This window comes from Fukomys damarensis, unplaced genomic scaffold, assembly GCF_012274545.1.
Source record: "Fukomys damarensis isolate Sample0158 unplaced genomic scaffold, DMR_v1.0_HiC HiC_scaffold_8, whole genome shotgun sequence".
NCBI classification, from domain to species: domain Eukaryota; kingdom Metazoa; phylum Chordata; class Mammalia; order Rodentia; family Bathyergidae; genus Fukomys; species Fukomys damarensis.
Genome location: NW_022900920.1, coordinates 4,224,755 through 4,236,023, shown reverse-complemented (window position 1 = coordinate 4,236,023; position 11,269 = coordinate 4,224,755). Strand labels below are relative to the sequence as shown.

The 11,269-nt window shown below is 37.9% G+C and overlaps 1 protein-coding gene across 2 annotated transcripts in view; it reads left to right on the top strand.

Moving 5' to 3' along the window:
• The first annotated feature begins 62 nt into the window (after nucleotides 1–62).
• The window catches only part of LOC104872305 (cytochrome c oxidase assembly protein COX15 homolog), a 24,361-nt gene continuing 13,154 nt past the window's right edge, over nucleotides 63–11,269 (top strand). For both annotated transcript variants that reach the window (XM_010638528.3, XM_010638527.3), the window contains exons 1-3: nucleotides 63–256; nucleotides 1,497–1,687; nucleotides 10,620–10,742. In XM_010638528.3, coding sequence (XP_010636830.1) covers nucleotides 167–256; nucleotides 1,497–1,687; nucleotides 10,620–10,742 — 404 coding nt within the window. In that variant the 5' untranslated portion in view covers nucleotides 63–166. The remainder of the gene's footprint in view (nucleotides 257–1,496; nucleotides 1,688–10,619; nucleotides 10,743–11,269) is intronic.

Here is an 11,269-nt window from a genome sequence, read left to right as displayed (position 1 = left end):
GGCGGCGCGCGACCTGAGCGTCCCAGACGCCCGCGCTCCCGCGACCCCGCGCAAGCGCAATCGCCAGCTTCCCGCCCAGGAGGCCCGGAAGTTCTTCTTTGGGTAGAGGAGAGAGGGGACGCCAGAGCAGTGGGACTTCTAGGTAGCAGCAGTGTGTTTTCTCAGTATGCAGCGGTTACTCCTTCCTTCGTTGAAGGCCTTGATGGGGAGCCGGTGTGTACGGCTCCTGGTTCCTAGAGAGGCTCCCAAAGCACAGGTACTTAACTGCTACGGACTCCCATCACGGAGGAGGATGGGGCCAAAGGGCCAGGATAAAGATCTTGGAGAGCTCCTCCTCCTGCTACTTAAGGGCCTTACATTTCGTTTCCGTGTGTCCTGAGCGACTCTCGTTTAGATTCAGATCGCTTGTGGCTAGCTTTGTGTCGTTGGCCACATTATTTAACCTTTCTGCGCCACAGTTGCTTTATCTGTAAAATGGGGATAGCAGTACCTACTTAGTAAAATTATGAGAATTAAATAATATGCATCGAAACTTTAGGGCAAGGTAAACGTTCAGAATTTTTCAACTGCATATTTGATTCTTGCTAAAAGCCCCCATGTAATCAGGAACTTCTCTAAAAACCCATTGTACAGAAAAAGAAATTGAGGCCGGCCATAGTGGTGCACACCTGTAATCCCAGCACTTGGGAGGGTGAGGCAGGAGGATCACCACGAGATGGGGGCCAACCTGAACTACATAGTGAGACACTCGCAAGGAAAAAAACAATAGAGACCTAATTTAAATTGTCTAAAGTTACTGAGAAGTAAGAAACTGAATTTAATTGTTTTACAGATATAGCCAGAAGAGGGCACGTATTCACTTAACTAACAATTGTTGGGAAATTATTATATGTTAGGAAATTGAAAGAGAAAGATAAATACTACAGAGTTTCCTCCTTGGAAGTTACAGTGCATTTATTAATTATTAAGGTTTGGTTATGTATGTTATGCACTATGTTAGAAACAAAGATAGCAGGAAGATAAGAGTTAAGACTGATCAGACCCTGCCATCCAGGTCTCCTAGATTAGTGAGAGGCAAATCAGTGTTTTAAGAACTGTGATGGAGTAGTGCTATGGACTGTGAGTGATCTGTTGCAGACTGCAGAGTTTGGGATACTCCTGGAGGAAGTGTAGTCAGTAAGGTCTATAGTATTATCAATCAGGGAACAAGAAGTACTCCAGAGAGAAATTAAGTTTAAAATACCTAGAAAAGAAAGAAAGTTAGCAATGTCTGTGTGTGGAGTGAAATCTGGGAAAGTGTGTATAGAACAGAAAATTGATGTATGTGGACGAATTGGCATGAGGCACGACTTGAGGCAGGAACCATTTTGGAAGGTGGATGCAGTAGCCCAAATGAGATGATTTATCAAAGCAGTAGCTGTGGAGATGCAGCCATTGAGTGTGGGTGGCAGCCTTTTCCTATTTCTTCAGTTGTAATTGTCTGTTTTGATCCTTAGTGTGGTTGCAGCTATGGCATCAGGCGCCCTCTGAGGCCAGGGCAATACAGCACCATCACTGAAGTGGCTTTGCAGTCTCAAAAGGGTACAGTGTCCCTTCCCACAAAGGCTGCTGACCGAGTAGTGGGCCGATGGCTCCTGGTCTGCAGTGGAACAGTGGCTGGAGCGGTTATTCTTGGTGGAGTAACTAGGTGAGTAATTTGCATGTAATGAGTCAGGTATTTGGATCATTAGAAGCACAGGATGCTTGAGGGGAAAGGGACCTTAAGGATCATCTAGTGTAGCTCTCTCATTTTACAGATGGAGAAACCAAGGCTTTAATGAGGGACTGTATCTGATGGCTTTCCCTGCCATAAAACAGGTTAGTATGTTATAACTAGGAGCCTCTTATAAAGATGGTGTAAGTCTTAACCAGCAGCTTTGAATTGTTTGTGTTTCCCTCTTCAGTGAATTCCCTTTCTTAGTTTACTCCCCCATCTCAATTTTATTTGAACTTTTTTCACGGTTTCTTTGAATTAATCCCAATATATTCACAGTTCCATCTATCACTGTTGATTCGTGTCTAAAATTTTAAGTTTCTGAACAGACTTTATAGAGTCAAGCACTCCTTTCCTCCCCCTTTGCAATTTTTTTTTCTTTTTCATTGAGTTTATTGGTACGTTTTAAGTATATAGTACAGTTACATTCATCATTAGGATCTTGTACCTTTACATATCAGATCTTGGTTCTCATTTTTCCCCATACCCCTGCCTTCCCTTCACCCCCTGCACCCTCTCCTATTTATGAAGACTTTGTTTCCATTTTTTCCTTGTCACTTATTTCCTTTCCCCTACCCTTCCCACTTCCCCTACACCTTTAGCCCTTTTCTTCCTATTTCACATTATCATTTATACAATTTGGATCTTATTTACACTTTCAGTTTTTCACACCAGAGAAACTTCGGTATTTACACATGTGAGTGTTATTTATTTCACTTAAGAATGTGTCCTCAATATGCATCCATTTTCTTATAAATGACTCATTTCTCATTCTTTATAGCTGAGTAGTATTCCATTTTATAGAAAAATATCTTTTTTTATTTATTTAAATTTAATTTATTGGTACATTCTAGGTAGGCAGTACAGTTAATTCATTACTGGGATCTTGTACCTTTACATGCCAGGTATTGGTTCTCATTTTTTCCCCTTGTCCCTTTTCTCATATTTTTTTCCTTTTCCCTTATTCCCCTTTCCCTATCCTTCTCACTGTCCCTACACCTTTGGTTCTTTTCTTCCTATTTGCTAATTGTCCCATTAGGATCTTGAGTACTCTTGTAGTTTTTCACACTAGAGAAACTATTCGGTATTTGCATATGTGTGACTTATTTATTTCACTTAGGAGTATATCCTCAAAATGTACCCATTTACCTATGAATAAATCTACTTTCTCATTCTTTATGGCTGAGTAGTATTACATTTTATAGAAAAACCACATCTTTATCCAGTTTCCAACTGATGGACAGTTGGGCTGTTTCCAAGTTTTAGCTATTACACACTGTGCCGCTATAAACATGGGTGAGCATATATCACTGTAGTATGATTCTTTTAATTCTTTTGGAAAGATACCCAACATAGGGATGGCTGGGTCAAATGGAACCTCTAATCCTAGTTCTCTGAGGTATCTCCATATTGACTTCCATAGTGGTTGCACCAGTCTGCACTCCCACCAACAATGGAGAAAGGTTCCTTTCTCCCCACAACCACACCAACATTTGTTATTGTGTGATTTCTTGATAGCAGCCATTCTTTGTTGGGTGAGGTGAAATCTCAGTGTTGTTTTCATCTGCATCTCTGGAATAACCAGTGATGTGGAGCATTTTTTCATATATTTACTTGCTGCTTTTATTTCTTTGTCTGAGAAATGGCTGTTCATTTCAGATGCCCATTTTAGAATTGAGTCTTTATATTTGGGGGGGCTGGTTGTTTTGAGTTCTTTATATATTTTAAATAATAGTCCTTTGTCTGAGGAGCAGCTGGTAAAAAGTTTTTCCCACATTGTAGGTTGTCTCTTAGTTCTCTTGAGGTTTCTTTTGCAATGCAGAAGTTTTTTAATAAGATGAGATCCCAGTTGTTGATTCTTTCTGCTAGTTCCCATGCTACTGATGATTTGTTCATAAAGTCTTTTCCTATGCCAATGTCTTCCAGAGTTCTGCCTAACTTATCTTCCAGCAAGTTTAGTGTTTTTGTTTTTATATTACTATGCTGTTTTTATCACAGTGGCTTTGTAAGTATAGTTTCAAATTGGGAATTGTTATACCCGCTGCCATGTGTCTGTTGCCAAGGATGGCTTTTGCTATTCTAGGTCTCTTCTAGTTCCAAATGAATTTTTGGATTCTTCTTTCTAGTTCTGTGAAATATAGTGTTGTGATTTCAATTAGTATTGCATTGAATCTGTATAGCAGTTTTGGTAGTATGGCCATTTTCACTATGTTGATTCTTCGTACCCAGGAGCAGGGGACATCTTTCCATTTTCTTATATCCTCCTTGATCTCTTTTTTGAGAGTGCTGTAGTTTTCAGTGTAGAGGTCTTTTGCTTCTTTTGTTAGATTGATTCCCAGATACTTCATTTTTTTGGGTGCTATTGTGAAAGGAATTGTTTCCCTGATTTCTTTCTCAGTGAGTCTGTTATTTGTGTACAAGAAGGCTGTTGATTTTTGGGTGTTGACCTTGTATCCAGCTACTCTGCTAAAGGTGTCAATTAAGTCGAGAAGTCTTTTAGTGGAGTTTTTTGGGTCTTCAATGTAGAGTATCATATCAGCAAATAATGACAGTATAACTTCTTCCTTTCCTGTCTTTATTGCTTTAATTTCTTTCTCTTGTCTACTTGCTATGGCTAATGTTTCCAGAACTGTTATCGAAGAGGAGTGGTGATAGTGGGCATCCTTGTCTTGTTCCTGATTTTTAACATGAAGGTTTTCAGTTTTTGGCCATTTAATATGATGTTGGCTGTTGGTTTTTCATAGATATCCTTTATTAAATTGAGACATAGACCATCTATTCCAATTTTTGCAGAGTTTTTATCATGAATGGGTGTTGAATTTTGTCAAATGCTTTTTCTGCATCTATCGAGAGGATCATGTGGTTCTTGTCCTTTGTTAATATAGTGTATTACAGTAATTGATTTACATATATTGAACCATCCTTGCATCCCTGGAATAAATCCAACTTGGTCAGGATGTATGATCTTCTTGATGATCCTCTGTATTCTGTTTGCTAGTATCTTATTGAGAATTTTTGCATCTATATTCATTAAGGAGATTGGCCTGTAGTTCTCTTTTTTAGTTAAGTCTTTCCCAGGTTTGGGAATCAAAGTGATACTTGCTTCCAAGAATGAATTTGGAAGTATTGCTTCTCTTTCAATTTCAATGAAAAGTCTGAAGAGTAATGGAAGTAGATCTTCTCTAAATGTCTTGTAAAATTCAGCAGTGAATCCATCAGGACCTGGGCTTTTCTTTGTTGGTAAGTTTTTAATTATATTTTCAATTTCACTGATTGTGATTGGGGTGTTTAAAATGTTTTTGTCTTTGTTCAACTTTGGTAATTCATAAGTATCTAGAAATCTGTCCATTTCTTCTGTGGTTTCCATTTTATTAGAGTACAGGTTCTCATAGTATGTATTAATGATCCTCTGGATTTCTGTGGGATCTGTTGTGACTTTGCCTTTTTCATTCCTGATTGCATTAATCTGAGCCTTTTCTTTCCTTTTTTTGATAAGGTTTGCTAAGGGTTTATCAATTTTATTTATTCTTTCAAAAAACCAACTCTTCGATTCATTTATTTTTTGTATTGTTTTGTTTCCATTGCATTGATTTCGGCTCTAATCTTTATAATTTCCTCTCTTGTTCAAGCTTTGGGTTTTTCTTGCTCTTGTTTTTCTAGGAGTCTAAGAGTCATTGTTAGGTTGTTTATTTGAGCTTGCTCTGTTTTCCTAATGTGGGCATTCAGTGCTATGAATTTTCCACATAGAACTACTTTCATTGTGTCCCATAGATTCCTGTATGTTGTATTGGCATTTTAGTTTATTTGTAAAAACTGTCTGATTTCTTCTTTGATTTTCTTTGTGATCCATTGATTGTTCAGGAGAGTGTTGTTCAATTTCCATGTGTTTGTGAAGTTCCTACGGTTTCTTATGCTATACATGTCCAGCTTTATTGCACTGTGATCTGATAATATACAGGGAATAACTTCAGTTCTTTTGCATTTATTCAAACCTGTTTTGTGAGCTAGTATGTGATCTATCTTGGAGAATGACCCATGTGCAGCTGAAAAGAATGTATATTCTGATTTTGTGGGGTAACACTCTATAGATGTCTAATAAGTCCATGCGTTCAAAAGCTTGGTTCAGTTCTAGTATTTCATTGTTGATTTTTTGGCTAGATGACCTGTCTATTGGTGATAGTGGGGTATTCAGATCCCCCACTGCAATTGTATTAGTGCTTATTTGGTTTTTCATGTTACTTAGTATTTGTTTTATATAGTTGGGGGCATTTGTATTTGGTGCATATATGTTTATGATTATCATTTCTTCCTCTTGGATTGTTCCCTTTACAAGGATGTAGTGGCCTTCTTTGTCTCTCTTAATCAGTTTTGGTTTGAAATTTGCTTTGTCTGTGAATAAGATTTCTACCCCTGCTTTTTTTCTGGGCTCCTGTCACGTGGAGAATTGTTTTCCATCCTTTCACTTTCAGTCTCTGGGCTTCTTTTTGCACTAGGTGTGTTTCTTGTATACAACATTGTTGGATTTTGTTTCTTAATTCATTCTGCCAGTCTATTTCTCTTGATTGGTGAATTGAGGCCATTGACATTGATGGTTATAACTGATATGTACTGACTTATTATTGTCATGTTATTGTCCTTTTGTTGACTCTTTTTAATTTTTCCCCCTCTCCTTTTAGTTTCTTGGCTTGCCTATTTGATTTGCTCTGTTGGGCCTCATGGTGTTGTGACCTTCATTGTCTTTCTCTAGGATATTGTTTAGAATTCCTTGTCATGCTGGTTTGATATTCATGAAGTTTCTCAGGTGTTCTTTATCATGGAAGTATCTTATTTCTCCATCCATTTTGAAAGAGAGTTTTGCAAGGTACATCAGTCTTGGTTGTAGGTTGTTTTCTTTTAGGACTTGAAATACTTCACTCCAGGCTCTCCTTGACCTGAGGGTTTGTGTTGAAAAGTCTGCTGTGATTCTGATGGGCTTTCCTTTGCATGTGATTTTTTTTTTCCCCCCTTAGTGCTTGTAGTATTTTTTTCTTCTGTTGGGTTCCTGGGATCTTGATTATTATATGTCTAGGTGTAGATTTTTTTCTTTTATCGTGACTAGTTGGTGTCCTACATGCCTCGCTTATCTGTATGTCTAATTCTTCCCCTCTTGTTTGGGAAGTTTTCTGTCATTAATTCTTTGAACAGCTTTTTTAAGTCATTTGCATTTTCTCCTGGTACTTCATGGATTCCTATCAGTCTTATGTTATTCTTTGCATCATCTAGGAGTAGTTGGATCGATTTCTCATGCTCCCTTACTGTTTTTAAGAGACCTCTCTTTTCATGGTCATGGCTATCCTATCTTCTATATCTGAGATTCTATCTTCGCAATCTTTTATTCTTTTGCATACACTTTCAATAATCTCCTGGATATCTGTTTGAATCTGTTTAATAGATTCCATTTTTTTCCTATGTTGGGTGTTCATTGTTTCCATTTCTTTCTTATGCTGGGCCTTCATGGCTTCTATTATGTTCCTAAGCTCATCTATTTTTTGGTCAGTTTCTGTTCTGGAGTCTCGAATCATGTCTTTCATTTTGCTCACCATCTCTATGGTTATCTGGGAAATAATTTCTGTTTTGAATTTTTCTAGAGCTTGATTGATCAGTTTTTTTACTTCCTGTGCTGTGAGTTCTGAGTGTCCTGGAGGTTCACTATCTGATATTTCATCCTCCTTTGCCCTACTGTTTGCCATTGGTGAACTGGAAGTCTGTCTTTGTGGATTGCGTGTTTTCTCATCTTTATTTTTGCTGTTGGATTGCCCTTGATTCAATCTCTGGGTCATTAAATCTTCCTGATATCATTGCATCCCATTCTCATTTTCATAATTGAGAAAACAACTCATCAAATCAATCCCTATCCTTTATCCCTATCGATACAATCAGGAACATAATAGGATCAGTCACCACCCTTTATAGCCCACCATGCCTCTGCAGAGTGCATTTTAGGACTGGCTCAATCAGGGGATCTAATACAAGGGAGTGAGGGGGGTGCGGTGTGACAGTGTTCAGCGACACCCGCGGCTACCCTCCTGGCACTGTGTCGGAGCCAATCAGTGGGGCCCGCTGGAAACGGCACAGCTAAAAGGGAGGCCCATAGGTTGGCAAAAAAATATCTTCTTTATCCATTCTCCTACTGATGGGCAAATGGGTTGTTTCCAAGATGTAGCTATTATAAACTGTGCCATTGTAAGCATGGGTGTGCATATATTGCTGTGGTATGATTCTTTTAATTCTTTTGGAAAGACACCCACCAGAGGGATAGCTGGGTCAAATGGAACCTCTAATCCTTGTTCTTTGAGGTATCTCCATATTGATTTCCACAGTGGTTGTACCAGTCTGCACACCCACCAACAATGGAGAAAGGTTCCTTTCTCCCCCACAGCCCCTCCAATATTGTTATTGTTTGATTTCTTGATAGCAGCCATTCTTTGTGGGGTGAGGTGGAATCTCAGTGTTGTTTTCATCTGCATCTCTCAAATGACCAGTGATGTAGAACATTTTTTCACATATTTATTTGCTGCTGTTACTTTTTTGCCTGAGAAATGTCTGTTCATTTCAGATGCCCATTTTTTAATCAGGTCTTTATATTTGGCAGGGGCTTGGTTTTTTGAGTTCTTTATATATTCTAGATAGTAGTCCTTTGAGGAATAGCTGGTAAAATATTTTTCCCACATTGTAGGTTGTCTCTTAGCTTTGTTGGTGGTTTCTTTTGCAGTGCAGAAGCTTTTTAATACAATGAGATCCCAGTTGTTGATTCTTTGTGCTAGTTCCCATGCTATTAAGGATTTGTTCATAAAGTCTTTTCCAATGCCAGTGTCTTTGAGAGTTCCATCTAACTTATCTTCCTGCAAGTTTAGAGTTTCTGTTGTAATATTTAATCCACTTGGATTTTAGTTTAGTTCATGGTGAATAAGGATCTACTTTTAATCTTTTGCAGGTTGAAATCCAGTTTTTCCAACACAATTTATTAAAGAGGATATCTTTCCTCCAGTGAGGATGGTTGCCTCTTTTGTCAAAGATGAGTGCATCTGGAGTTATTTCTGTATCTTGCAATCTATTCCATTGAACCTTCAGTTTTCCTCTTTGCAATTCTGTGGTGTTGTTGTTGTTGTTGTTGTTGTTGACATCAAGTCATTTTTCTATAGCAGCACACATCCTGGATTTTGCTGTTTATATTGCTGATTTAACATGTCTCATTCTCCTCTATATGCCCTGTAAATAAGTGATTCTTAAATCAGATTCAGATTAAGAATATAGGAGCAAAACACTTAATAGGTGATTAGAACATTCCCAAATATGTAGTGTTTCTTAAGAAACTTCAGCAGCTATTGATTATTATTGCCTAGAGTTACAAAATTAAAATATTTATTAAAATATTTATTTATCAGTTTGAAAGAGAAACTTCCTCATCAGCAATTTGGTTATTCTAAGATATAATTTTTTTACAGAAAAAGCAAGACAAATACTTGATTCTTTCCCTTTATTACCAATTTTCAAAGTAATACATTAGTTCCTAATATCTTCCAAAGGCAACAAAGTATTTGAGTTTTTAAATATTATTCTAAGCTCATAGATTTAAACACATTTGATATGTTTTAGTGCATGGTGGTGATGATGTAAATGATTTGCTTAAACTGTCCCATCTTTAGTCAGTAGGAGTTTCTTGAAATTAGCTCCTTTATCTTTTTGACAGGACCCTAGTTAATTTTGATTGTTTCCTTGCTTGCTGGTATCATGAGGTATTCCAGGTTTATCTTGTACATTTATGCCTAAGGCCTAAACTTAGCTTTTAGGCTAGGGACATTTTTGATTGCTTTTACTTTTCTGGTTTTTTTTTTTTTTGGTTGGTGTTGTTGTTTTGTCATCAGTTTATTTACAGACATACCTAGCATGCCATGTGAATTCAACAGTTTGATGTACTTCCAAAGAGATTATACCTCTTGAGATATTCTTCATATCTGTGAAAGGGGATAAATTAGAACATCCTTACTTCTTAAACAATTACTGTCTCACTATAAAGAAAGGTACCACAAATCCAGATCTAAGATTCAAGGTCATCATAGCCAGTAACCGCCACTTGTTTTCCACTGAAAATGGCAAATTCTTGCTGGGGCCCTCCTGGTAGTGCACCACAGAGGTTGTGAACCTCTAGATCAATTTTCTGGTTTTCCTGAAGTGCCTGTTTCCCATATTTTCTTATTCCCCTGTTTCAATATACCATAAGTGCCATATGTCCTGTTTTAGGAAACTACATGACAGCAACAAATTGGAATATCACTATCTTTAAATCCACAGAGAACCTAAACCTGTATACCTGTAAGAAATGTTTTCCCTGTGTAAAGAACAGTGATTATCTGAGAAGAGAGAGAGAGAGCTCAGGGAGAAGGGAAAGCAGACACAAACCACAGTATGTGTGTATACATGTGTTGTAGTCAAACCCACTAATTTGTAAAATTAAGTGTTGATAATTACAGTTTTAAAAAAGAATGTTAGGTGCTGGGGGTATAGTTCAGTGGTGGGGCATATGCAACCCCTACCACAAAAAACAAAAGCAGAAAAAGCTGGTTATTCATTTAGGACACACTTAGGGTGGTTTTGCCTGTCAAATAATGCTGGTGGGGAAAGCTGAATGAAAAAGTCGAGCAAGGAAGAGGGCAAAGAAATCTGTACTTCTCAGCCTCTGCTTCTCACAAACTTCTAAGGAGTAAAAGTATCAAAAGCGGAAACAGTGAAATTATATGTTTACTTTTATTGGGGTTAAGATCTACTTGTTGCTGGAAACCACGTATTACTAATTTAGCATCATACACTCAAAAAATTACCTCCTAAGGTTGACGGAGTCTGGCCTCTCTATGGTAGACTGGCATTTAATAAAGGAGATGAAGCCACCTACAAGCCAAGAGGAGTGGGAAGCAGAATTCCAGAAATACCAGCAATTTCCAGAATTTAAAATGTAAGTGTTAGATCTTCTGTGAGCAACTGAATGTGTAAATCAGGATCAAAAGGCGTAACAGTGTGAAAGAGGAAGAAAAGGTCCACAGGGGAAGGGAGTAGGAGGAATGGGGGAAAGGAAAGAAGGAAATGGAATTAATATGAGAAAAGGAAAAATGGAAGCAGAGTCTTTGTAGATAGACAGGCATGGAGGGGTTGAAGTGAGAGCAGTGGAATGGGGAAAAAATAAGAACCAAGATATGTAAAGATGCACATTTGCAATGATGAATGTCATATTTTATACCTGAAATATACCAACAAAATTAACTTTTAAGAAGTAATTTTTAGAAAAAAACAGGTAGGGATGGGGATTTAGCTCAGTGGTTTTGCTGCCTGCCTTGCAAGTGCAAGGTCCCAAGTTCAATCCCCTGTACCAAAAACAACCAGGTGAACATCCATTAGCTCCATTTTTAGTCTTATTTGAAGCCCTATGTTTAGATCTCTCTCTCTCTCTCTCTCTCTCCCTCCCTCTCCCTCCCTCTTTCCTTC